The sequence below is a fragment of the Rhododendron vialii genome, chromosome 4a (genome assembly GCF_030253575.1).
Source record: "Rhododendron vialii isolate Sample 1 chromosome 4a, ASM3025357v1".
NCBI classification, from domain to species: Eukaryota; Viridiplantae; Streptophyta; class Magnoliopsida; order Ericales; family Ericaceae; genus Rhododendron; species Rhododendron vialii.
The window spans coordinates 10,876,576-10,903,686 of NC_080560.1; the positions used below are offsets into that span (position 1 = coordinate 10,876,576).

Consider the following 27,111-nt stretch of genomic DNA (forward strand, 5'->3'; position numbering starts at 1 on the left):
AAATCATTGAGGCAATAACTACTCCATTGGGCTATAAAGGCATGAGGGCAAACGGTACATCCTCACTTATAATAATTATGGACATGGAGTAATAGTTTATTACTTCACTTATTTATAAACAAGGAAGAGGATCCTCTTTACAATAGCCAAGCACAGTATGCTACGGTAATGATAATTTCACTTGTTAGCTGATCCCTAGACATAGGACTAACATAAATGCAACAGTTTGTTGGACTATAGAATATGAGGTAGAGAATATCAAGAAAGATTGCCACATCTGCCTCGACTGAAAATAAAAAAGACACGTTCACTGAGTGTTGGACTCGATCCGAAAGTAATAAGGTATTCTACTTGTCAATACAGATGGAGAACACGTGAGAATTTTTTGTCTTGAATCCAGTGCTTATGCAAATCCTTCACTAACACTATGAGTTCTTACTGTATGCATTCAAGTTGAAGTCTCGTGCTTTCATAGTCTCGAGCAAGTTTACAAATGATAGGTTTTCTATTTGTGCCATCTAGTCTAGTGTAAAGATTGTCGTAAGCTTTGCACTTAGCATCTCTAACAGTTCTCCTAAACTCTGTGCAAGCCTATAACTTTTAACTTTCTCATTCTGTACAAGCCTAGTTTAAAGATAGTCTCAAGCAAGTTTAGTTTTTTGTTGACCTGTTTCCATTAGATAGGATTAGAATCATACCTTGACGACACACATGACATGCATTGCTAGGAGTATAAGAAGAATACTACAAGCAGGTTGATATAGCCGTGGGAATGAACACGATTTCAATTTTGTTTACCTTATATTTAGCTATTTCTTGGATAATACATTGGGCTATATGTTTTTTCGTTGGCTCAATAAGCTGATTGGCAATGATAGTAGTTGGAACCTGTATAATTCTTATGGAATGGTATTGTAGGGATGGATCAGCGGCATGATGGTATTGTAGTGCTCTGTTTGCTAGTGTTCAGTAGGTTCATTTTGAAGCTTTTCTAAATATAGGGCAAAATGGCGACAACCCATTATTCCGTTTCTGTTTTGTCCACATTGTTATAGCTTTGTTCTAGTCTCAATCTCATATCTCTGCTCCATTGTTTCTGTTCTCTCTTCTTAGATGGAATGGAAACAAATGGTTTCCGCTCTCTCCATTGTTTTCGTTCTCACTTTTTTTTATTCTTCTTTTCTTTTTGTTTTGTTTCCTCCTGGGGTATGCCTCTTGTAGGCTATACATTCGGTTATCCTTATTTTTATTTCAAGCTGATTTATCAAAAAAAAAAAAAAAAAGAATAAACTTAATGAAGATAAAGCAGATTCCTTCAATCTCTCTAGGCCTAAATAGACTACTGGAACTCCAATTAAAGTACATTGCACACAAATGAATTCAAATCAAACTACAAGTTACTACGATTGGCCTACTGGAACTCCAATTAAATTACATTGCACACAAATGAATTCAAATCAAACTACAAGTTACTACGATTGGCCGTACATTTGCCAAAGGTGTTCAATTAGGTCTGCTTGGAGTTGAGAATGAGTTCCCCTGTCCGTTATCTGATGATTGCGTCGAATGAATTCCACAAGGTCAATAGTTCTCTCGTGTGAAACTTCTACAAGAGGAGTATGCTCCAATGGATCATAGTTGAGATCAGCTGCTCCATTATAATCTCGTTCATCCTCAATGATCATATTGTGTAATATTATGCATGTTAACATTATATCTTTCAGTGTTTTCTTATCCCACAACTGCCCCGGTCCTCGCACAATTGCAAACCTTGCTTGAAGCACTCCAAATGCCCGTTCTACATCCTTCCTTGTGGATTCTTGTTGTTGAGCAAAAAAAATTTTCTTATTCCCTTGCGGAGATGGAATTGTTTTCACAAAAGATGCCCACTGTGGATATATACCATCAACTAAATAGCATCCCATATTATATTCATTGCCATTGATGGTATAATTGACTGGAGGAGCACGTCCTAAAGAAACCTCATCGAATAATGAAGACCTATCTAACACGTTAAGATCATTATGAGACCGGGCAGTCCAAAATTTGCATGCCATATCCAAAGATCGTATGATGCAACAGCCTCTAAAATAATTGTTGGTTTATGGGTGTGACCAGTATACATACCTTGCCAAGCAGTTGGGCAATTCTTCCATTCCCAATGCATGCAATCAAGGCTCCCTAACATCCCCGGAAATTCCCGCAGTTCACCAACCGCTAGTAATCTAGCTACATCAGCGGCGTTGGGTGACCTCAAATAGTCCTCGGAGAACACGTCAATTACTGCTCTAAGAAATCTTCTTAGGCTTTCTAAGGCAGTGGTTGCTCCAATCCTCACGTATTCATCCACGGAATCGGCTGGTGCACCGTAAGCTAGCATCCTAAACGCGGCAGTCATTTTTTGAAGAGATGATAAACCAAGCTTTCCTGCTGCATTTCTTTTCTGGATAAAGTAAGGCTCATGTGCTTTTACGGCATCATGTATACGAAGAAAAAGAGAACGGCTCATTCGAAATCTCCTTCGAAAATAATGCGGAGGAAATACAGGAGATTCAGCAAAGTAATCATCAAAAAGCCGGTTTTGAGCTCCAAAAGTGTTGCGATTAGTAACCGTGCGACGATTGCGGCTTGAGCTCGAGTCCCTCTCACTTTCATATGTAGCAACTGCTTGAAATATCTCCAACTCATCATCCGAGTCAGAAAAATCTGAATCGTTCATAATCAGATTAAGTAACCGATTGGGAGCCATTATAAAAAATGAAGGGGTGAAAGGAATGAATGGAACAAAGAAGCAGTTTTTTTTCTCCAAAAGAGATCTGAGGGTTGAACGAGCTGAAGTGGCAAAAACTAAATTTATATTGGAAAAGTAAAAAATTTACCGTTACTTTTTTTGAAAGAATTGCTTTTGGTTCTGTACACTTGACACGTTGGGTTGAAAGAATAGCATTTAGTTCAGATGATTGCACCAATTGACTGTTGGCTGGCGGGTTGGTGCAAATGGTTAGTGGAAAATGATAAAAATAAAAGGATAAAGGAAAAGATTGAAACAATATATATTTTAATTGATGTTAGGTAAAATAGATAGTGTTGGTGTAATTGTGAAAGAAAAAGTTGAGAGCTAAACTAGATATGTGAACTATTCACAAGGTAATTTACCTAAGCACTGATGTACTTGCTCTTAAAAGACCAATTTCGGCTATCTGGGTCTCAGACTCCCAATTAAAACAAAAGCAAAGCTTTTACAGACTAATCCCAAATAAATTAATATCTTATATATTTCAAACTTGAAATCTTTAAATTTCTAATGACATAACCAACATTAGATGATTTCACCTCATTTTTTGATTATCTATTTGTGGGATTGCAAAGATTAACGATTTGAAATACCACAATGGTTCATAATTAAAATTTTATTTTTAATAGAGAGAACCAAAAGATAAATAGTATCGTTGGAAGCTTCTTCTTTGGTTGTTGCAAAAATTTCACACTGCAGTTCTCCCACACGAGTTTTAAGCCTGTAAAATGACCTGCAAATGAAGTGGATGACTTCTCCCTCTAGCCATCTGCAGTTAGAATTTTTTCCAACCATTATCTAGAGCTGGGCTAGCGACGCACTCGAGGCAAGGCAAATCATCACAACCTCAATCAATGGATCGCGAGCATAGATATCCCGAGTTGTTACAACATTTCTACTTCCAGATGACAGGCAACACAGGCAAACAGAAATATCATGTGATGCATGCGCATCGTGTTTTGTTTCACCACTATTTTAAGCATGGTTGAAGGTTTTATTATTATCCAAAAGAACAAGCTAAGAGATAGTAATCAAGCCACCAGAAGGCCTAACAACCATAAAGTATGCCCTCATTGAACTGATTTCACGCCCGGCAATAAACTGCTGGTGCTACAGAACGGTAGAACATAATGATCAATTTCGGTTTGAACAATTTCAAGAATTCAATGAAACAAATCCCTCAATACACAGCCTCAGAAAACAACAAAGTAATATTAGAAACCTGTAGAGGAAATTTTAAAGAGATTCCACAATACCAGAAAGAGAACTAAACAAGGGAGAGAATATGTTTTAAAATCTTCGGGGTTTGTTACTTTGCAGTGGTGCTCTCCAAAGTCATATCCTGGAGGTTAAGCAGCAGGGAATCTGAATTCAAGTAAACTTTATTTGCTGCCTTCGATATTGTGTGTGCAATTTCTCTTGCATTTTCAATTTTCCTGAGGGTAATAAATGCTGCATTGTTGGCAATTGCTTGACCTATCAGCTGGGCACTCTTGGCCTCACCCTGAAATACCATAGAGAAAGGTGGATTTGTAAACGGAGTTAAAGAACTCTCACTACCATAAGGAAAAGTGGAAGAGGTTATAAAAAATGAACGGGAAAAAAAAAAAAAAAAAAACCAGATGCAAATGGTAGCACAGCAGGCACAGAGCAGGGGGAAAAATGTCTACAGGCACGTCAAAATCATCTACTCTCACGAAAGGAAAATACGATGAATGTTTCAAACTTAAGAGGGCAAAGGTCAAATCAAGGTAAATGGCAGATGGAATTGACCCAAAAAGAACAGAAAAAGGAACAAGGAATAGGATAAAAAGAACATTATAAGCACTATGGTGACTTAATGTAAAACTTTGCAAAAGAATTGGCTCCCAGACTAGTTGATTGAACTTGAGTTGGTCATCATCAGATGGAAAAGTTCCGGTTATTAAATTGATTTAAAGGTATAAAAATTTGGAAACAAAAATCATGGCAGTTTAAGGTCACCTGTGCCCGGATAACAGCACTGCGTTTGTCTTGCTCAGCCTTCTCAACAACAAACTTGGCCCTCTCAGCTTCTTGTGCAGCCACCTGTTTCTTTTCTATTGCAGCGGTAAACTCCTTCCCAAACGTAAGGCTTGTAATGGAGACATCATCCAGTGCAATGTTGAAATTTACAGCTCTCTCAGTCAATATCTTCCGTATCTCCCTACTAACAGCCTACAAGCAACAAGTTGGTTGCCCATTATGTGGTTACAACATGGAGTCATTTTCTAAAATCCGAACAAATCACCTCAAAAGCCTGAAAGAGGTGCCCATTCATAATAATTTAAAAAAAAATCCAACAGTTTAATGAAGATGCTATTCGCCCAGAATTTTCAATGGGTGCTTTGTTTGACTCATAGGCTCACAAATCCACAATTCATCAACATCATCCTGGATAGGTTTCCTTTCGTACATGGATGATTGTATAACAGTGGCCAAGGTTTTATTCAATTTAAATGGCAGAGTAGAAAATGAATAGCACCCTACCTCTCTTTGAGTAATAAGCTGGCTAGCGTTGTATTGAGCAACCACAGCTTTCAATGTCTCATGAATAATTGAAGGCAAGACTCTTTCGTTATAGTTCTCACCAAGTGTCCGATAAATTGTGGGTAGTTGGTCTGGTACAGGACGGGTTAGGACTCGAAGACCAATTTTTACCTGTGCAGCAAAATCAAGAGCCATGTTAAGAAAGTAACAAACAACACCTCACAAAAAGAGAAGATCACGCTAAATTAAAACACCTGACACACAAGGCTGCACCTGAACTATGGGTTTTACTGCACTATTAAGGCCATGTGATGTCAATCCAAAAACTAAGGCCACAATTTGAGGGCGTGAGAGGATGGCTGCTTAGCTGAAGGCAGTTTTACTAGAGTTTGCATGTCAAAAAGTACAATACTCGAAGGCAGAACCGAAAAAGAATTCCAATTATGTAATAACTACTAGTGGCAAGAAAGTGTTTCTCAAGATAGATAAAACTAAAGAACCACGGAAATTGGAAAGACAAACCAAAGGTATCTCCAGGATCCAACAGGTTCATCACGTCATTAATGACACAAAACCTCCACCTTAGCTTCTTTTTGGTTTGTTTATGTCTAGTGTTTTCAAAGAGACTTCAAGTTACAAGTAGAAACAAATCAAAAGAACCCAATTGGAAGGTCAGATAGGAGATGCCCGTCATAAATCACAAGGATCGTATTCAAAAGCGAAACTAAGATGGGATCGGCAATCCTTCGGAATTATAACAGAAAAGATAGGATAGAATCCATTACGTCAAGATGGGCTTCTGGGTGCATACATAGGATAAACAGAACAATTCAAGACTCTTGGTCCAAAACACAATTATGGCAGAAATCCAAAGGAACATACCATTTGGAGGTCACGGCTCCCTGAAGTACTCTCCACTAAATGGGGGCGGGCACGAACATCATATATGATAGGCCTTTCAAACCACGGGACCATCAGATGTGTCCCTTCAGGATAAACCTGCACATTCAACATGTGAGTGTGCGGTGCTAGTAGATAATAGATGGCAATAGAAACGGCTTAAAATTTGCAGCTACAAGTAAAAACATATTACAATATCCAACCAATCTGGAGATCAATACACTGACCACAAAGAAAACCGGTAGACATGATCTTCAAAAGAATAAAAGCAAGCAAAAGAAAATAAATTATCACTGACAAGTGTAATAACTATTTAGTATGATCTATGAAGCACGGGTACTTCGAAAATGTCGCCGTACCCGTACCAGGTACGGGTACGGCGTGGGTACGGCAAAAACGTACCCGGTACGGCAAAATTATGTCGGGTACTTTTGGTAATTTTGGGTACGGCAAGGGTACGGGACGGGTACGGCAAGGGTACGGGATGGGTACGGCAAGGGTACGTTTTAGCCCAAAATGAAATTTTTTCAAAATTTTTGGGATTTTTTTGTAAATAATTATAAAATGTGGGTTTATTATGTAATTTATTTGTCATTTATAAACACCTCTCTCTCTCTTTGTCCCTCTCTCTCTTCATCTCTCTTCTCTTCGTCTCTCTCTGTATATTTTTTTTATCGATCGGAATAATCTCTCTCTTTGTATATATGTACGAATGTATGCATGTGTAATGTATATGTATATATGTATCTGAAATTCTGAATACTAATAGATATGCATATTTTGTACTGATTTTGCTTTTTGTTGGTAAAATGGGTTTATATTTCATTTTATGCAATAAAAAATAGAAAAACATTATATATATATATATATATGCCGTACCCCCGCCGTACCCGTACCCTACTTTTTGGGGTTTTGCCGTTTCCCGTACCCGTACCCGTACCGTACCCGTACCGCGTACCGGTACCCGTGCTCCATAGAGTATGATACATTGTTGTGGATATATACAAGGGGAGATGTAGTAAACACAAGAAGTCACTGCGATTAAGAACAACAAAAGAAATGGAAAAACAAGTCATGGAAATTAAGAGAAAGCTCAATTCTGATCAAATTTAAATTACAAGTTTTCATGCATGAGAACTACCAAGGCAAGAATAACACTCGAACCTTGTCTTTCACACCACCTATACGGTTGAAGACAATAGCCCGGTGCCCACCCTCAACATTGTAGAGACTATTAGCAACTCCATACACACCAAGCCCAGCTACAACTCCAAACTTAATTAAAGCAGAAGCTACACCACCGCCTGGCAACTTTGGAACTTTAACGTTGTCGAGATTCATGATCCTAATTCCTGAAAATATGTAAGTCAGATACAATTGCAAGGACATTAATGTATACAACGATTCATAAGATGGACTGGTAAAAAGTTTAAGTCAACTAGCAGTGAACATTAGAAATTAGTAGGATGTACAAGAGAAGGAAGACAAGGACTTACATGAGATAGAGAAGAGAAAACATAAAAGGCATTCATAAGTCATAAGACTCACAACTATGCTAAGCTCTCTACGCACTGACCATATGGATTGTTACTAATCCTAGAAACTTTTACGAATGAAGACGTGATTGCTAAAATTTCTTTTCCATTTAACCCAAAAGTTCCAAATACACATTCAAAATAAATACCCATCTTCCACATTTCAAAAACATGAGCTCAAGAAAAAAATACAGGAAACTTTACAAACCTCGAAATCAGTCTTAACAAACTAACACATACACGTCAGAAATTGAGCTCCCCCGCTATGCCATATCAAGCTTGTACAGAAAATAAAATGTATGAGAAAATAAAATGTATGAACAGGGGCAGACAGAAGGGGGTGCCGGGATGTGCCCCGGGCCCAGCACAACTCCAAATATTCTTTGTAATTGTACTAGTTTTTCATGTTACTTTAGACAAGTTCTATAAGATTGTCCATTGCAAGTCCTTTGGACGAATACAAATTCATACAATAAATATACATGTGTGGAAAGAACTCCCTATAATTTCAAGTCGTCAACAAATTTTTTTGTCGCATGTGTGAAACAAAATGACAGCTTCGTGCTTACAGACAAACTTAGACACCAAATAGCCACATACATAAATACAGAATACAATTTTTGTTATCACCGGAGAACTACACGTGTTTCGGGCCCTCAACAAATCCTGTGCCCGCCACTGGTATGAACCCTATCAAGTTTCATTCGACAAAGCTTTGACACCTCAATTTAGCAATAGCAACTCTACGCGAACACAAGAAAAAGGCAAAATACGAAGACATTTCTATATACTAAAAAATTCATGTACGGTTCAAGAGGAAATCCAAACCACAAACTCAATATCTATAAGTTAAACAGATAAGCATGGAATTTAAACAACAAATCGAAATCAATTCAGGCATCCATACGGCAGCGGAAATTCAAGCTTCAAGAACAAATGCTAATAGGAGAGAGAATACATACAGATATTCAAAGAAAGATATAGAGAGAAGAAGGTCCGGTGTACCTTATTATGAAGGGACGATCAGAGAGAGAGAGAGAGAGAGAGAGAGGTTTAGGGTTTTAGGGGTTGGGGTTTTATGATATCTATTTATATATTTTTTATAAGTTCTATCCGCAGGAAAATTGGTTTCTTGGAAGAAAAGAAATTATGAGCTTGGGCTGCGGATGGGTTTAGCCCACGTCAGAGGCCCATTAACCAAGCCCATAAGACCGTCAGATATGAGAGATTTTTCAGTGTCGAGCGGGTATATTCCACGTGGTACCCGCTCGACGCATCCGAGCCGTCCGATACATTTTTGGATGGCTCGGATTAAAACCATCTCTCTCCTCTCATCCCAACACTTTCTCTCTTTCTTTCTCTCTCCAAATCTGAGCCGTTAAAAAATGAAATGGACGACTTGGATGCGGGAGCGGGCACCCTGTGGTACTCACTCGGCATTGAAATTTTTTTCGTCAAATATAGGTTAAAAATGCAGGGCGGGTCCTACTTTTTAAGTTCATGGCTTTGGGGATCTTCCCCGTAAAATTTCATGTCCCACTAGGTGATTCTTAATCACGTATTGGGGGTTCCTATTGTCCCCATTCGAGTGTCCGTGCTCGGCAATAGACAGCTTGGATGAGAGACAACACCTCGCGGACAACATGCACCCGGGTTCCTTAAACACAGTTTTGCAAAAAAAAAAAAAAAAACTGCCATCAATTCTTTGCTTTTGATCGCTGTATAGGATTAGAACTGAAATCTTAACCCACTTATGACGAAGGGTTAAACGCGTTTTTAATGACACCTTTAAATGTGTTCATAGATGAGTGATGACGCTTTTGTAACTGTCATCTTTTACTTTTAATCACAATGTTAAAATGTCATCTTGACTTTTATTTTACGTACGTAATGCACTACACTCCCATAACGCCGTACTGCATTAGCGCACTACAAAACCCATCGTCCAAGGGGCAAGGACATGTAGTGGCCGGCCAGCCCATTTTTTCAAGACCACGTACATATTGGGTCTCATTGAATAATTTTTCTAGTTTAAGAGGAACTAATCATGCATTAATATCCATCTTGCATACATGTTTGTATTTTTGGCGGAAGAGAAAGAACTTCATTAATTAATGAAAGAAATTACAACCTACCGTGGTAAACATACGAATCGTCCCACAAGTACCACCTTATATATGTAATTTAGACTAGATTTATCTTATACATCTTACAAATTTATTTGGGAGCACTCTCCGGAGGAATTACAGAATAACATTATTACATCATACATATATCACACAATCTTTTTTTACAAGGTGGTAATTTTAGTAAAACTGGAAATCACAAAGCCCATAGCTTAAAGTACTTTATAAGAAACTGCTGCATAATTGCGATGATAATTAGATCTCAAAGAAACCATGCATGGCAGTGAAATTCATCAGGGATAAACCTCAATGAGAGACCTCAAACCCAGAATGGGAGTGATTTTGTAGTCGCTGAAGCCGGCATCGGCAAAGAGCTTCGCCCACTCTTTCTCGGTTCTCTCTCTCCCCGTGACCAAAATCATCATCAGCATGTCAAAGAAGAGCTGTGTTTCGATGGAATCATCATCTCCTTTCTTCTCGTTCTCAACCTTCATGTCGATGATTATCACCTTCCCTCCTTTGCTTGGAAGCGCTTCTTTGCATCTCTTCAGTATTTTTACGCTCTCCTCGTCGCTCCAATCGTGCAATATCCACTGGTAGTAATATATGCGATCATGGATGTTTAAAAGAAAAGAAATCACAACTTTAACATGTACAGTCAAAGTGAGGTGGGCTGCAGCCTAGGTAAACTTGAAAAAAAAAAATTTATACGTAAAATTTTAGCTCAATAAATTTTAGTCCATCTCATTTTTTTAGCCCAATAAATTTTACATTAAAAGAGAATTTATTGAAGATATCAACTCATATTCGATAAATGGTTTCTACTATCTGAAACAACGTATGACACAACTTCAATAGTGTGCATTTTTTTTTTCTTTTGTTTATTTTTGAACATTTACATATATATGTATGCGTTTGCTGAACATTAATTATAAAACTCTTTTTGGTTCATACATATAAATTTTGGGATAGCCCAGGCCCCGGGGCAAATTAGATTCCCGCCCGCTCTTGAACATGATGTAGTAAAAAAAGATGAATATTTTTTTGCCCTAAATAGATACTTAAATCAGTATTTACCTCAAGTAAAACAGCGTCAGTAGAAGGAATAGCTTGAAACATGTCACCCCCAACGAACTTCAAGTTCCCACTCCCTTGCACATCCGCAACCACATGAGGGAGGTCCAACACAGTGCACTCCAACTCCGGGAAAGCCTCGGCGATGGCCTTGGCCACCGTGCCGGTCCCACCCCCGACGTCCACCAGCGAGTTCAGCCCCTCGAAAACGCCCTTGCAGTCCTTGACCACCACGCTCGTGACCAACCGGGCGTCGCTGGCCATCGCGTTGTTAATGAAGTGGTTGACCCGCGGCTCGTGGCCCGCGAAGTCCCATAATGTTGTCCCATGAGCTGTGTCGAAAGAGGTAGGATCGTCATTTTGGAACCACTCGCCGACGTGGTGCCATGGCTTTGTCAAGATCGGATCCAGCATGGCTAGCAAAAATGGTCTGACATTTAGCGGCTCGTCCTTTAGGAGGAGACGGGACGCGGGAGTGGGCAAATAACCTTCTGCAATATACAAATTTAATCAGAAAATTAAACATACATAGCAATAATTAAATAAATAATAATAATTAATATAGAGGATACCAAGTAACAGTTAAATAATTTCAATTAAGATAGCATGTAAGTTGTTGTTTCCAGTTAAATGGTTTTGAGCACATGTAATAATTATTAAAAAAATTGGACCAGGGCTTTTCTAGTTCAGTTGATAGTGTAACACTTCCGTGAAGAGAGTTTGCAGGTTCAATATGATGGAACAACGTCAATACCCCTTAAAGTACCTTGGAAGTAATTTACCTTAGTTTCATATATACTAATTAAGATCCCTATGACGCTAGCAAATTCACTACAACAAAAATGTTCAATCACAACGAAAAAAATTCATCACTAAATTAAGTATCAAAATTCGTCGCTAAATATATAGGCGACGAAAAATGTGATTTCGGCGATGATATTTTTTTTCGTCGCCGAATGCAACCATTTCGAGACAATTTTTTTTTTTTTTTGGTCTCAGAAAACGATCAAACTAGAAAATTACATTCACCTTTGTTGTTGCTCCGATTCAAACCCAGGACTCCATTTGCTATACTACCTCTACATTCTCCCACCACTGAGTCATAGGGGTGAGCAAAAATCCGTCAAACAGCGAATCCAGTCCAAACTAATCCATGCAAACCGAATGATTTGGTTTGATTTTTTAGTAGGGTGGGTTGGTTCTGGTTTTAAAAAATTAGAAACTGCGTTAAATGGTTTGGTCTGTGGATTTACGTTAATGGTTTCGGTTGCAAACCGATCCAAACCGTATATTTATACATCTCATTTAATTTAGATACATGCACCAAGTATACTTGAGAGTTATATACAGTTAACTAATTTCCTAAATTAATAATCTATTCAATCCACCGTCCTATTCAATATTCATTTACTATCAAAATTATTTAGCATAAACTTCTATATATATCACATCTTATTCCTATAATTAAAATTTTCATTTTACGAGTTGTATTCCGCCCACTCTTAATTCTATTTTGATTAAGGATTTTTCCTAGTTTTGCTTGTTGAAATCCAGTGACGTTATTAAAAAAAACTTATTCCTATAATTTTGAAACACCAAAGTACATGGTGTATCAATATATAATGCTTCATTCAGTGAATAGGGGTTCCACGGTTCAATTAATTCCTAAATTTTCCTATATTTCTATAAGTGAAAACCAATTTTTAGTTTTCTCCGCAATTTGGAGTACTTTAAATAGTTTACGAAGATGATATTTCAGTTTTAAGTAAACCATGGTTCGAAACCAAAACCGAACCATAATCCAATGGTTTGGTCCTATGCTTTTTGTGGATTGTTTTGGTTTTCTAAATTCATAATCTGTCGGTAAGTGGTTTGGTTTTTGGTTTACTATTATACCGAACCAATCCGATATCCATGCTCACCCCTACTGAGCCACTTTTAACATTTCGTACGTTGATAATATTGAATTTTGTTTATATATACTACTATTTTTCAGTAATTTTCAAAGTAATCTATGTATAATATTATATATATATATATATATATATATATATATATGGACATAGATTATTTATTTTAAAACAAATAAAAATTTATAAAATAAAAAGTATTTTTTGTTATCATAAAAAACAAAAAAAATTAATTAGTTTTGTACCTTATGGCGACAAAATCCAAATTTTGTACCTTTTGGAGACGAAACATGGGTAAAAAGTGCCATTTGGCAACGAAATCCAATTTTCTCGCGAAATAAGTCCAATTTGCAACGAAATCTGATTTCCTCGCCAAAAGGTGACATTTGGCGACGATTTTGAATTTCGTTGCCAAAAGTCTTTTTTTTTTTTTTTTTTCCTGTAGCGATTGAAAGAAACATTAAAAAGCTACTTCGAAATTGAAAAATTAAGCTTTTCTGCCTCGCTAACACCACCTTCTTCTCCGGCAGTTTCCGAGATTTTCTCTGTGGTGAAGAAGCCGGAGTGAACCAGAATGCGCATGAGGCGATAGACACACCGGGACTTGGAGGGGTTAATGGGAAGAGCAGCGACGAGTTGAGAGAGAGACATGGGCCGGCCGTGGTTGTTGATGGTGTCCGGTATGTCCAGTTGAATTGCGCATTTTAAAGACATGGAGTTTATGAACTGAAATATGTGGTTCCATATGTGAGCTTGAGAGTGGAGTAGCTCTTTGTCTTCCTCATCATTTCTCATCTCCATCTTTAGAGAAATGCCTTTTTTATTTCTTGTAGAACTCTCAAAAACAATGGTACCTTTATATAAGGTCATTCAATCGGGAAATATTATAATTTTCTAAGGGGACAAAATGATTGTAATTTTGAATCTTTTAACTTCTATATAAAGATACCACTACTTAGTTTTTAATTAATTTGCAGCTACCAAACAAATTCTTTAGTACTTTTTTATTTTTGTTTATCATGTGGCTGAGTTTTTTATGCACGTTTTATTTATTTAATTTTTGGTTTTTCTGCTGCTTTGTGTTGGTTGCTATGGTTTTCACGTTTTTGGCATTCTTTACTGTTTATTTTTGCTTCTAGAGGAGTATTGGTGACTGCTTTAGGCGTTTTAGTTCCTATATATGGTTCTTGCTTGTAATTTTCCCTTCATCCATGATGTCCTTGATTGGCGTTTTGCCTTTCTCATTCTTGGGCCTTGGGTGGCCTATACTGTCACGTCATTGATTTTCAACATAAATAAATAATTCAATTTGATAGTTGGAGTTGGAGGCAGCCAAGGGTAGTTGAACTAAGCTAGTATATGACCGCCATCCCATTTTGCTAACCGTTCTTTGATTAAACCAAGGTCGATATATGCTATGAAGCCCTTAGTAGATCTTTAATATGCCTTGATTCAATTTCGATTGATTGCTTGATAGTTAGCATATTTAGTTTGTGGCATGTTTTCTCTCGGAAATCAAATTTTCAATCATTTAGTTGTAAGTTCTGGTTAATGGTGCTCTCCACTTAAAAGGCACGGTATTTTTGTTCCCCGTGCCTAATTCGAGCACCTTTCTTGTGGGATATGGTTACTCTGAATGGAATTGGTTAAGTTATAGCTTCGTATCCGTCTTTTGTCTTTTGACGCTCATTTTGGATACTTGTTTATAACTTGCTCATGTTTAGTTGATCGCTCAATCTCCAGCTGCGAGTTGTTTTGGAATAATTCAGTTGTTTTAACTCTTGCCAACTAGTTGCAGTTTGAGTAGGTGCTAAGTAGTTTTGTCGGAAGGATTGTCAGCTTTTCTTTCTTTCTTTTAGTTTTGATTTTGTTGCTAGGGGCTAGCAACGCTCAAGTTGGGGGGTGTGATAAAAATCTAAGATTGCTTGATCGTGGTGCTTAAGTCCGTTAGTTAGAAGTGTTTTTAGTTATTATTTGTCGCTTTTATTCAATATTGCTCGTAAGGTAGTTTGTTAAGTGTTTCAGGAAAAACGCCCTTAAAAGGCGTATTTTGATTGCAAAGCCAACCCCCAAGTTAGTTCGAGTATCATCGCCCAGTGGAACTTATGCCAAAGTGACCAAAGAACAAAGGCGAGAAGCGTCGGGCAAGCCAGTGGTCGTCGGGTGTCAAGTTCTGGAGGCGAGCTTTCCTTTCTGAAGATAAGCTCCGCGTATCGATATGGATTAAGGACCGTATCGATACGCGTTGGTTAATTGGGCAGGCAGAGAGTTCCGTATCGATACGGCCATAAACCGTATCGATACGGGGGCATTAAGAGGAAATTGGTCTCTTCAGCTTAGCGATATGGTAACGATACTTTGCATAATCTGTATCGATACGAGGAGCTCTCGGCCAGATATTTTGTTACTTTTTGGACTTTCCATTTATGGAATACTTGCCTTTAATAATATGTTTCTTAGATATTTGATGAGAGAGAAACCCATTGTGTATAAATAGGGGCTTCATCTCTCTCTCTTGGAGCTAGCACATTATTAACTTTAGTTTTTCTTCCATTAATGTTCTTTTAAGCTTTTCAAGAGTAATTTCCATAGAACTCAAGTAAGTTTGTTCTCGTTTGTTAATTTCTCGTTAATTAAAGTTATTCGTACGACTTGGACCCTTTATAATATCAAGTTTGTTTTCGTTTTTATCGGTTAAAAATCATGAATCGTTTTTATGCTTTCTTTTATGCTTTAGCTAGGTGTGAGTAGTCAATAGGCCAAGTCTCGGGGTAATCTTTCCCGTACTTAGGTGGTTACTTGGTTCTCTAGTCCTCGAGCTTAAAACCATGATTTTCGGAATAGAGCTTAACTTGCATCTTTGGTCTAAACAAGGGGTGTTAACTCCTTGGTAAGATGTTTAGCCAAGCGGTCTTGGCAAAAAGCTTACTGAGGGCTCGTGGCCTCCTATGTGTTCGACAAATATTAAAAACAAGTTGGTTCGTCTCCGTTTAATCACATCTTTCGTTAAACGAAGTCATTAAAGCTAAATCCTCCGGACGTGAGCACGCGGTTGTGACTCTTGCCTGAGTTATAATTGAGAAACGGTAACGGCTTAAGTCAAGGGTTAGACGATCCCTAGACTTGCCTCTTTTAGTTTATAAAGCTCGTATCTAATTTGTTGTTTTAGCCTTTCCACCGTTAAAAGCAAAACCAAGTTGGCCATTTTAAACGCCACAATCCACCATATAAAACCTACAATCCGATTAAACTATCTTGCAAATTCCCTGTGGTACGATTCCGGACTTTTCGGTTATTATGCTATCGACGAACTAGCCCTACGCTTGGGATTTTTCTCAACCTTATTTGAAGGCGAGGTTTGAAAGCTAAGCAATAACAACACCAGAAATTGGCATTATCTTACCACAATGAATCGTACCAAATTTTTTTTTGACTCGTATGATATTCCGTAACAAAATCAAAATATGTCGTGCCAGAATCAACAATTGCTATACCCAAGCCAAAAATATTTGTAAAATGCCACAAATTTTATAAAATAACCACAATTATTATGACAACACCTAAAATTGTCATTTTCTTAACACAACGTGTCGTATCAAAAGAAAACATATTTAAATACCACAAATTATATAACAAATCATAATTGTTATGACAATACCATAAATTGATGTTTTCTTACCACAATGTGTCATACCAAAGGAAATTAATTAAAATATTCCATAATAACACATGTCTAAAATACCACAAATTTAGTAATATAACCAAATTTGTTATGACAACACCATAAATTGGCGTTTTCATACCCACAACGTGTGGTATAAAAAAATTCAATCGGAATGTTCAGTTAACGATAGTTATAATCAACAAAATACCATACCACAAATTCAGCAATATAACCAAATTTATTATGACAACACCATAAATTGGCGTTTTCATATCCACAAAGTGTTGTATAAAAAAAATTCAATCGAAATGTTTAGTAAACGATAGTTATAATTGGCAAAATACAATACCACTAATTATTTTCAATTCCCGCCACATTATTTTTTAAAATTTTAAAATTTCAACCATATTATCTTAATTTTCGATTCCCTCCATACTATTTTTTCAAATTCTTATTTGTCCCAACACAATACCTCAATAATTTAAACTAAAAATGAAGTTCTCGCAAAAAAATTTCATCCAAGAAATTCACCAAAAAGTAAGTACTATACCCAAATTTTCGAATACGACTACAATTTCCTCTCAAAATATTAGTCTAAATCAAATTCTTTCTCTACAAAATTTAATTCAAAAAATCAAAATTCCTTCGTAGAAAAATGTGAGGTCACTAAAAAAATAATTATCCAACTGTCTCAAATGCATATACTTTTGACACTAAAATGAAGTACAAAAAAATAAGTGTGAATATCAAAAAATAGAATGTGAAAATTACTCCCCATTTTGTAATTGGTGAAATTAATTATATTAATATCCAATCTTATCAATATTCAGGGCGGTGCACTTAACAATTGGCACTATATATTTGACACATGGATCGGTGTTAAACCTTCACCCTATGCATACCAATTCAAATTTAATGGTGGTCCTTGGAACTAGGTCGTGAAAGTAAAATCTAAATAATTTTGTAAATTTATTGTCATTGTACTTTCTTTCAAAAAAATTTATTATAGTCGACATATTGATTTACACCAATGACATAGGCTATAATATGATCTACAAGTGCAGGCCCAGCACTAGCACAGATGCATTTGAGGCCTCCGTCTTCTCAAATTTTCAGCATGAAAATAAAGCCCCTACATACAAGAAAATATTATATAATTAATAGCCTTTAGAATTACAAATTCTCAATTGTGTACCATAGTGATAAGGTGCATGTTGGAGTTTGAACATTTATCTGGGGTTCAAGTCTTACACCCTTCGTTCCTATCTTTTTTTAAAAGAATGTTGTTATTTTTTAGAATAAATTACATAGTTAGTCCTTGAAGTTTCATACTTCAACAAATCTTGTCATATAATAATGCACCATCTGAGCCCCACGAAAGGTGTTTTTTTTTATTATTTTTTTTATTTTATCAAAATCGTCTATCTTTTACATAATATTAATTAGGTCATTTGTACCAAGAATGAAGTTGATGGCTTATAGCTAGACACTTAATTGGATGAAAAATATCATTCTATTATTCAATTTGCGTGCTGATGATGAAGCTTTCTAAACCTGATTGAGACAAAAATTTACGTAGGTGACTGAATCAACAAACATAAAAAAAATTCAACGGATTTGATCGTCATTATTGTGCACGGTCATATGGCTACATTACATTCAACTACAACAGAGGACTAGGTTTCATACCAAATATAAATTGACTGTATAATCTAAATGTCGTTAGTGAGTGTATTTTTAAAATGATCGATCAGGACTGTTAGGATGTTAAGTTATACAACATTTAATTTGTGATATTTTAGACATGTATCTTGTTTGGGTATAATAATTATTGATTGTGCTACGATATATTTTGGTCTTGTATCTAGTATCTTTTAATCGATTTCTTTTGGTACGACACATTGTGGTAAGAAAGTGTCAATTGTTTGTGTTGTCATAATAATTGTGATTATGTTATATAATTTGTATTATTTTACACATGAGGGAGAGGTAGAGAAAGTCAAGGAGGAGAGAACAACCTTTTATCTGCTAAGCCCTTTTTTTTATTTTATTAATTGACTTAATAAATGGGTGGTCCGGATTATTTGCTTTGAAATCTAATGGTTTAAAATCATAATACGTACGGTACACCCCCTAATAAGGGGTGTGTACCATAGGACTACCCATAAACTTATCATCAGATAGCAGTAAGGCTGATGGGAAAGTTCTATAATATTGAAATCCACCACGTCACTCGGGGGATGAACAGGCATGCTGATGCATTGGCAAAGCTGGCTAAGGCCTTCGCCCTACCTCTGGAAGGTGAGCTCACCGTCTGTCAAAAAGATCGGAGGTTACTTCCTAGTACGCTCGACTTAGTTCCAAAGCAGGAAGAGGACGAGGTACAAGTTTCCTTTACTGAAGTAGAGCAAGTTGAAGATTGGAGGATGGCAACGTTCGACTACAGGAACGACACCCTCTATCACATAGCTCCTAGGATGAGAAAGACTTAATATTTGCGGTGCTTGTCCTTACCTGAGGCCTAAAGGGTCATGTACGAGGTGCACACCGGAGAATGTGGAGCGCACCAAGCTGGTCCTAAAATGTGAATGAAGATTCGGCATATGGGAGATCATAAACATAAGGGGATCTACAGTACGAAATTGTCGATTATAGTATTAAGTGAAAGGTACAAAATAGAGTAAGAAGTGGCCCCAAAGCGGAATTGACTCCAAGAAGGGTTTAAGAAGCATCATAATACAACGCGGTGAATTGTTAGGATGTGTGCCCGACGGATGGAGAATATTTTGGTAAAGAAGGAAATGGAGTTTTGTGGCAGTCCGAAAAGATGAAGATAGTCACAGAAAGATGATCCGAACTGGATCAAGATTTAATGAACCAACAAAGAGAGACATAGGAGGCACATATTTGAAATGTGGATAACAAACAATTGTTACAATATTTAGTTCAGTCTTTCTCAAAAAAAATCATGCAGTGGTCTGCACACAACAAAGCATACCTAGCTACCACGCTAATAATTTTGGTCAAAAACATTAAATAATTTTCTCTCAATTGCGTATTAATCTGATACTAACTTAATTTTGACACAATTTACTAGTATTATTTCCTATGCCATGTGTTTAATCTAATTAATTACTAAGAGACAAGAATGTGAGCCCCAGATTTAGGATAGTACTATTGGCCCTAATGCCACGACTTATTATGCTAGTGTCACGACTGTTTCTGTTGTCTTGACAAGTATGCCCTCAATTTGTTCTAGTTGTCTCTACTTCTCTTTCCTCTGCTTGCATCATCGGCGGGTCAGGCCCATTTAACTTTCCTCTTTCATTCATCTTCTCACTTCAATCGATTTGCATGTCCTTCACCATCATTCCGGAATAGGATCCAACCTCCTCGCCGGTAGATGACCAGATGTCATCAAGACCCATTCCGGTGCCGACGACCACCATGAAAGACCTCTTCGGTGGTTAACAATGTCTCAGTTTGCCGTCGGTGATCTCTGAATCGAGCATATCATCTTTGTTTCCACCGATTTTTGTCTTTCATTTCGGAATGTTTGTAAAACACGTGAGGTAGAGATGGATGGCCTCAAAATCAAACCAATCGTAAAAGTGAGAAAGAAGAGAAAAAGACAAAAATGGGGTTGTCTGAGGGAGAGGGTTTGAATATTTTGGATCGATAAGAGGGTTTGAATTTCATTTTCAATTTCGCAGAAATATTTGAAGTTCGCTGCAAGTACTGATTCATGTAAACTGGGTGTTAGACCTTGGAAGAGATGGGGTACTTGTATGTGTTGTATCCAAAAGAGAAAGATTCGAAATCAGATGAGAAGGTTTGATCTTTTGATGTGGAGTAGTGAGGAAATGGGGGAAAAGACGAAAACTTAGAAAATAGTCCTTCGTACTTAGTAAAAGTACTGAGAAGATGAACAGAATCCCGAGCCCATTATGACCAAAGAGAGTATAATCGCCAATGCACAACGCAGGATGACCAAAGAGGGTATAATCGTAATCGCCAATGCATAGCGCAGGATGACAAAAAAGGGTATAATTGCCAATGCACAGGAAAAGCCGTGCCACTAAGAAAAAGTGTCGTGGCTTTATCATTACCCGTACAGATAAGCTTTGAATGGTGATCCAAACAATATCTGATGGACCACAAGCACCAGCAACAATTATACAATTGCTAATGGGTCAGTCCATATACTTTCTACTACTACGTATTTGATAATGCTCACATGATTTATGAGTCCCTAGGGGTGGCAATCTTTCGAAACGATGGTTAACCGAACCAGATAGAACTGATTGGTTCGTCTTTAATTGATTTTTTGACTGTGATTTTGCATTTTATTAGTTTATAAAAAAACCGGTCAGTTCCGTTTTGGTTTTGATTTTGATTTCATATGATAATCGCACTGTTACCGAACCCAAAACCGAACCACAATTTAATCACGAAATACATAGTATTATATAATCAATTGAACGAAGGTATTCTTGATTGCTTTGACTATTTGTACTCCCGTTTCGCTTAACTTTCAGCAATTTTTGTTCTTATTTGAATTTTCTTTCGCGTTTGTTAATTTTGTATCAAACTTGTTTTTGCTGAAAGTAGGTAATTATTTTCCAAAATATTTGGATAAAAGTAAAAAAATTCGTATTCGTCTTGATGAGACGAATCGAAAAACGAAAAAAGTGGGGCCCAAAACTGACAAATGAAAAAAAAACAAATAAGGACAAAACAAAAAAAAAGTCCTAAATTTCATTAGTGGAACACCACCTAATTAGATTGCCTTGTAGTGGGGAAATTAGCTCCTAATTTAGCTGGTTGGTAGTTTTATGTTGATTTGGTTGGTATGGTTTCAGGTCAATTTCGGATAGCTTCGGTGATTAGAACATGTTGACCACCAATTTTGGGGGAAAATCAAACCTAATCGATACCTGACGGTTTAAGTAATTAGATAAAAACAAACCCAGCGGTTTTGGTTACGGTTTTGATTTTCGTCATAAATTTCGATTTCGATTTTTGTTTTATCAATACCCGAACCGAACCTTTGTCACCCCTATGAGTTAAATGCATTTCGTATATCTATCTACAACCCAGCTTGTTTTCTTTCCCCTTCTCCTTTGGAATTGGCGTCGTAGAGCAGCTATCGATCGTTGCAATATGTCAAAAATTGTTTATCTAAATCTTTTTTATTTCCTCTGAAGATGGTGCTGTTAATTCTTAGCCCGAAGTTCTCACTAGATTTCTCAACTCTAATCAGCTCATCGAGAGTCCCTTGGGACAATCACTCTATTGATTGAGAGCCGTCCATCACATTTCCCAATACTCTATCATTGAGCAACCTAGCCACCTTGGTTTGTTTTTTTTCTCGCTCCTTTGAGTGTTCTCGCGTGCTCTGAGCATTGAAGAGTAAATTTAGCTCTACCAGTCGGCTATGAAAACTCAACCCAAATATTAAGTGAGAAAATCGATATATTTTTCTATATCAAACTAACCACTTGGTAGCAATATTGGGAATTGGGACGTTGTACACTTATCATGCATTCACATACGAATCGCCCCGGCCACAAGTACCACCTTATGTATGTAATTTCGACTAGAATTATATTATACATCTTACAAATTTGGGAGCACTCTCCAGAGGAATTACAGAATAACATTATTACATCATACATATATCACACAATCTTTTGTTACAAGGTGCTAATTTTAGTAACTGGAAATCACAAAGCCCATAGCTTAAAGTACTTTATAAGGTACCCATACAATTCCAACACTATAAGAAGCTGCTGCATATATATATGCCAATTGCCATGATCATTAGTTCTTAATTAACCCAATAAGAAAAACAACCATGGCAGTGACATTCATCAAGGAAAAACCTCAATGAGAGACCTTAAACCCAGAATGGGAGTGATCTTGTAGTCGCTGAAACCGGCATCGGCAAAGAGCTTCGCCCACTCTTTCTCAGTTCTCTCTCTCCCCGTGACCAAAATCATCATCAACATGTCAAAGAAGAGCTGTGTTTCGATCGAGTCATCGTCTCCTTTCTTCTCATTCTCAACCTTCATGTCGATGATTATCACCTTCCCTCCTTTGCTTGGAAGTGCTTCTTTGCATCTCTTCAGTATTTTTACGCTCTCCTCATCGCTCCAATCGTGCAATATCCACTGGTAGTAATATATGAGATCATGGATGTTTACAAGAAAAGAAATCATAACTTTAACATGATGTCATGATACAGCGCAGCCTCCTTTTGCCAAACTAGTTGCAAGAAGACATCACAAACTTGCTTATGTTAAAGATTCTTTCTTTCAAACACAAACATGAATAGGAAAAATTCTTAATTTTTAGTATTAATCAAGTCCTAAACAACCAAGCTCTGCCCTACGAAACTAATAAACTTGTTAATCAAGCTAAAATTAAAGAAATTACAAAAATTACAAAAAATGAAAATTCAAAAAAAAAACTGCAGAATCAAATACTAGATGAAATAAATAAATAAATAAACTTTCAAAACAAACACGGTTACCAAATTGGAGTTTTCTACTAAGAGTTATAAGCAAACCAATTATTTTCTAAAACGGCAAATTACGCAAATCAAACGACTAATCGATCGGATTATTAATCGGTAGTCAATCGAAACCTTCTAACCTGTGGGACTAGACGGATCGACCGACCGATCTGTCGGATTTTCAATCGGCAGTTAATCGGAACCTGCTGACTTCTTCTTTCAACGTAACGTAACATCGATCGGATTATGAATGTATGCTAAAACGGAAAGATTACTACTAACAAAATACGTACTAACTTCAAATTAAATAAGAAACTAAAATCCCCTGTATTTCTACATTAATTAAAATATCGGCCTACATCATGTAGTCAAAATCAAAAGGAGATTAATTTTTTGGCCCTAAATAGATAAATCAGTAATATTTACCTTAAGTAAAACAGCATCGGTGGAAGGAATAGCTTGAAACATGTCACCCCCAACGAACTTCAAGTTCCCACTCCCTTGCAAATCCGCAACCACATGAGGGAGGTCCAACACAGTGCACTCCAACTCCGGGAAAGCATCGGCTATGGCTTTGGCCACCGTGCCAGTCCCACCCCCGACGTCAACCAGCGAATTTAGCCCCTCGAAAACGCCCTTGCAGTCCTTGACCACCACGCTCGTGACCAGCCGGGCGTCGCTGGCCATTGCGTCGTTGAAGAAGTGGTTGAGCCGCGGCTCGTGGCCCGCGTAGTCCCAGAATGTCCTCTCGTGAGCCGTGTCGAAAGGGGTAGGATCGTCATTTTGGAACCACTCGCTGACGTGGTGCCATGGCTTTGTCAAGACTGGATCAAGCATGGCTAGCAAAAATGGTCTGACATTTAGTGGCTCGTCCTTCAGGAGGAGACGGGACGCGGGAGTGAGCAAATAACCTTCTGAAAATTGCAATACGAAGAATCAGAAAATAAAACATACATAGCAATAATTAATTTAAAAAAATATAATTAAGGGGAAGCCAAGTAACAGTTAAATAATTTCAATTAAGAGAACATGTACGTAAACATTGCCTCCAATTATTTTTCCAAATTGAAGTGTCATCCAAGTTATTGTTTCCAGTTAAATGGTTTTGAGCACTTGTAATTATTAAAAAAAATTAGACCAGGGCTTTTCTAGTTCAGTTGGTCTTGTAACACTTCCGTGGAGAGAGTTTGTGGGTTCAATCTGATGGAACAACGTCAATACTCCTTGAAGTACCTAGGAGTAATTTACCGTACGTAGTTCACATAATAATATATCCCTATTGTCTAGCAAATGCTACAAGTCTACAAAAAAAAATGTTCAATTATTGCAACGAAAAAAATTCATCACTAAAGTACCAAAATTCATCGCTAAATATATAGGCGACGAAAAAATTTCATCGCTGAAAGTTTCACGCTGAAGACCCTTGTGACGAAAAATGTGATATCGGCGACAGGTTTTTTTTTTTCCGGTCACCAAATGCAACCATTTTGCCACAATTTTTTTGTCGCAAAAAAAGATCAAACTAGAAAGTTACTTTCACTTTTGTTGTTGCTCCGATTCAAACTCGAGACCTCTGATTCCTATATATTCCGATTCAAACTCAGGACCTCTGATTCAAACTTTTAACATTTTGTTGATAATGTTGCAAAATTTTATATATATTACTATTTTTCAGTAATTTTTAAAGTAATCTATGTATAACATACATAGATATAGATTATTTATTTTTAAACAAATGAATTTTTTGAAAATAAGAAAATACTTAATTTTTTATCTTGAAAATTAAAATTAAATAATTACTTTGGTACTTTTGGCGATGAAATCCAAATTTTGTACTACCATTTAGTGAGGAAAATGATATTTCGTCGCAAAATAAGTACCTTTTAGCGACAAAAGATGGGTTTCCTCGCCAAAAAATACCATTTGGCAACGAAATCTGATTTCCTCGTGAAATAAGTCCAATTAGGCAACGGAATCTAATTTCCTCGCCAAAAGGTTACATTTGGCGACGAATTTGAATTTCAACACTAGAATTCGTCGCCAAAAGGCCTTTTTTTTTTAAGATCGAAAGAAACATTAAAAAGCTACTTCGAAATTGAAAAAGCTTTTCTGTCCAGCTAACACCACCTTCTTCCTCGGCGGTTTCCGAGATTTTCTCCCTGGTGAAGAAGCCGGAGTGGACCAGAACGCGCATGAGGCGATAGACACACCGGGATTTGGAGGGGTTAACAGGAAGAGCAGCTACGAGTTGAGAGAGAGACATGGGTCGGCCATGGTTGTTGACGATGTCCGGTATGTCCAGTTGAACTGCACATTTTAGAGACATGGAGTTTATGAACTGGAATATGTGGTTCCATACGTGAGCTTGAGAGTGGAGTAGCTCTTTGTCTTCCTCATCATTTCTCATCTCCATCTTGGGAGAAATGCCTTTCTATTTCTTGTACAACTCTCAAAACAATGGTACCTTTATATAAGGTGATCATAGGATTTTAGGTAATTTCATAGGATTTTAAAATGTATTTTTTTATTATAAGATTTTAGTGGTTTAAGCATTTTCATAGGGTTTAAGGTTTAGACACTTTCACAGGGTACCCTATGGTTGAGGTTGAGGTTTAGGTTTAGGCACTTTGATAGAGTTTAGGTTTAGGTATTTTCATAGGATTTTATGGTACACTTTCCTATTATAAGATTTTAGTAGTTTAAACACTTTTATAAGGACAATTTTGAGAAAATATTCTGAAAATCCTTAACGGTGCATTTCCGGGGTTTTTTTTTTGAAATGCGTGGAGAGGGATCCAAAACAGGAGATACACGTAAAAACCGTGTCGGCCATTCGATTGGAAAAATTTATAATTTTTTAAGAGGACAAATTGATTGTAATATTAAATCATTCAACTTTTTTAAAGATACCCACTACTTAGTTTTTAATTAATTTACATGCACCTACCAAACAAATTCTTTACTTTTTATTTATGTTTATCTTGTGGCTGAGTTTTTTATGCACGTTGTGGGCATTCCAATTTTTGGTTTTTCTGCTGCTTCGTATCGGTTGGTATGGCTTTCACTGTGACTAAAGCCATTGCGATTGGGTTGTCGATTGAAAAAAAAAAAAAAAAAAGCATTACGTTTTGTTCTTTTGTTTATTTTTGCTTTTAGAGGAGTATTTTATTTTATTTATTTTATAACCAAGAAGCAGCCCTACAGTCGAGCCACAATCTTTTAAAAGGGTATTGGTAACTGATTTAGGTGTTTTAGTCCCTATGATTTTTGCTTGTTACTATTTTCCTTTCGTCCTTGGTTGGCGTTTTGCCTTTCTTGTTCTTGGGCCTTGGGAACGGTGTGCCGTTGAGGAGTTCGGTTGCATTTACTAGGAGAAATCACTCTCTCTCAATTGCTGCAGTCGGACAAGGAAAGGCAAGAGCTAGCAGCTAGCCAAACATGAACTGCGATAAAAGATGTCCATTAATCTTTGCAATATTTCAAAGATAATTAATGACACTGAGAAATTCTTTGAATTTTGAAAGCGAATATTTACTGAATCAAGATTTAATGAACCAACAAAAGAGAGACATATGAGGTAATATTTGAAATGTGGATAACAAACAACCGTTACATTATTTAGTTCGGTCTCTCTTTCGGAAAAAAATTATGCAGTGGTATGCACTGCAAATCATACCTAGCTACGACACTAATAATTTTGCTCAATTAAAAACATTAAAATAATTTCTCTCAATTGCGCATTAATCTGTTTAATTTGACACAATTTACTATTATTTCCTATGCCATGCCCCTAATTAATTAAGCAGTAAGAGACAAGAATGTGAGCCCTCGATTTAGGATAGTACTATTTTTAAATATAGAATATCCAAACATGTGGATAAGCTTTGAATTAATGGTGACCCAAACACTGATGGAACACCAGCACCAAAAACAATTAATTATACAATTGCTAATGGGTCAGTCCTTATAATTTGTATTTGATTAATGCTCACATGATTCACGAGTTAGTAAAGGGGTGGAGTTAGTAAAGGGGTGGCAATCTTCCGAACCGATGGTTAACCGAATCAAATAAAACTAATCAGT

General features: G+C 36.9%; 4 protein-coding genes across 6 annotated transcripts in view; all 4 read right to left on the minus strand.

Moving 5' to 3' along the window:
• Positions 1–8,841, minus strand: part of LOC131323193 (prohibitin-1, mitochondrial-like) — a 38,677-nt gene extending 29,836 nt beyond the window's left edge. The window contains exons 1-6 of one of the 3 annotated variants that reach the window (XM_058354878.1): positions 8,743–8,841; positions 7,367–7,554; positions 6,185–6,301; positions 5,303–5,473; positions 4,778–4,990; positions 3,918–4,298 (exon numbers count right to left, since the gene is read on the minus strand). In XM_058354878.1, coding sequence (XP_058210861.1) covers positions 4,104–4,298; positions 4,778–4,990; positions 5,303–5,473; positions 6,185–6,301; positions 7,367–7,543 — 873 coding nt within the window. In that variant the 5' untranslated portion in view covers positions 7,544–7,554; positions 8,743–8,841 and the 3' untranslated portion in view covers positions 3,918–4,103. Of the gene's footprint in view, positions 1–3,917; positions 4,299–4,777; positions 4,991–5,302; positions 5,474–6,184; positions 6,302–7,366; positions 7,555–8,699 lie in introns of those variants that run through there. The other 2 variants (XM_058354879.1, XM_058354880.1) reach the window with 2 other exon arrangements.
• Positions 1,473–2,749, minus strand: LOC131323659 (uncharacterized). The gene is made up of 2 exons (XM_058355506.1): positions 2,128–2,749; positions 1,473–2,005 (listed from the first exon to the last, which is right to left on the minus strand). Exons 1-2 carry the CDS (start codon positions 2,747–2,749, stop codon positions 1,473–1,475), a joined length of 1,155 nt encoding a protein of 384 aa, XP_058211489.1.
• A 1,040-nt stretch (positions 8,842–9,881) lies between the features above and the next one.
• LOC131323191 (probable O-methyltransferase 3) lies at positions 9,882–13,715 on the minus strand. Its single transcript, XM_058354876.1, has 3 exons — positions 13,363–13,715; positions 10,941–11,428; positions 9,882–10,456 (listed from the first exon to the last, which is right to left on the minus strand). The coding sequence occupies exons 1-3, from the start codon at positions 13,646–13,648 to the stop codon at positions 10,157–10,159; spliced, it is 1,074 nt and encodes a 357-aa protein (XP_058210859.1). The 5' UTR covers positions 13,649–13,715; the 3' UTR covers positions 9,882–10,156.
• Positions 13,716–22,097: 8,382 nt separating this feature from the next.
• On the minus strand, positions 22,098–25,522 carry LOC131323192 (probable O-methyltransferase 3). Its single transcript, XM_058354877.1, has 3 exons — positions 25,156–25,522; positions 23,455–23,942; positions 22,098–22,684 (listed from the first exon to the last, which is right to left on the minus strand). The coding sequence occupies exons 1-3, from the start codon at positions 25,439–25,441 to the stop codon at positions 22,385–22,387; spliced, it is 1,074 nt and encodes a 357-aa protein (XP_058210860.1). The 5' UTR covers positions 25,442–25,522; the 3' UTR covers positions 22,098–22,384.
• Positions 25,523–27,111: the final 1,589 nt, after the last annotated feature.

What these genes read in the sequence shown, in the direction of transcription:
- LOC131323192 (XM_058354877.1), bottom strand. Translation starts at nt 25,441, where the DNA reads ATGGAGATGAGAAATGATGAGGAAGACAAAGAGCTACTCCACTCTCAA. An exon ending in GGAAACCGCCGAGGAAGAAG is followed by an intron (nt 23,943 to 25,155) that starts GTGGTGTTAGCT and finishes TGCAATTTTCAG; the next exon opens with AAGGTTATTTGCTCACTCCC. An exon ending in CCGATGCTGTTTTACTTAAG is followed by an intron (nt 22,685 to 23,454) that starts GTAAATATTACT and finishes TATTACTACCAG; the next exon opens with TGGATATTGCACGATTGGAG.
- LOC131323659 (XM_058355506.1), bottom strand. Translation starts at nt 2,749, where the DNA reads ATGGCTCCCAATCGGTTACTTAATCTGATTATGAACGATTCAGATTTT. An exon ending in TTGCCCAACTGCTTGGCAAG is followed by an intron (nt 2,006 to 2,127) that starts GTATGTATACTG and finishes TTAACGTGTTAG; the next exon opens with ATAGGTCTTCATTATTCGAT.
- LOC131323191 (XM_058354876.1), bottom strand. Translation starts at nt 13,648, where the DNA reads ATGGAGATGAGAAATGATGAGGAAGACAAAGAGCTACTCCACTCTCAA. An exon ending in GGAAACTGCCGGAGAAGAAG is followed by an intron (nt 11,429 to 13,362) that starts GTGGTGTTAGCG and finishes TGTATATTGCAG; the next exon opens with AAGGTTATTTGCCCACTCCC. An exon ending in CTGACGCTGTTTTACTTGAG is followed by an intron (nt 10,457 to 10,940) that starts GTAAATACTGAT and finishes TATTACTACCAG; the next exon opens with TGGATATTGCACGATTGGAG.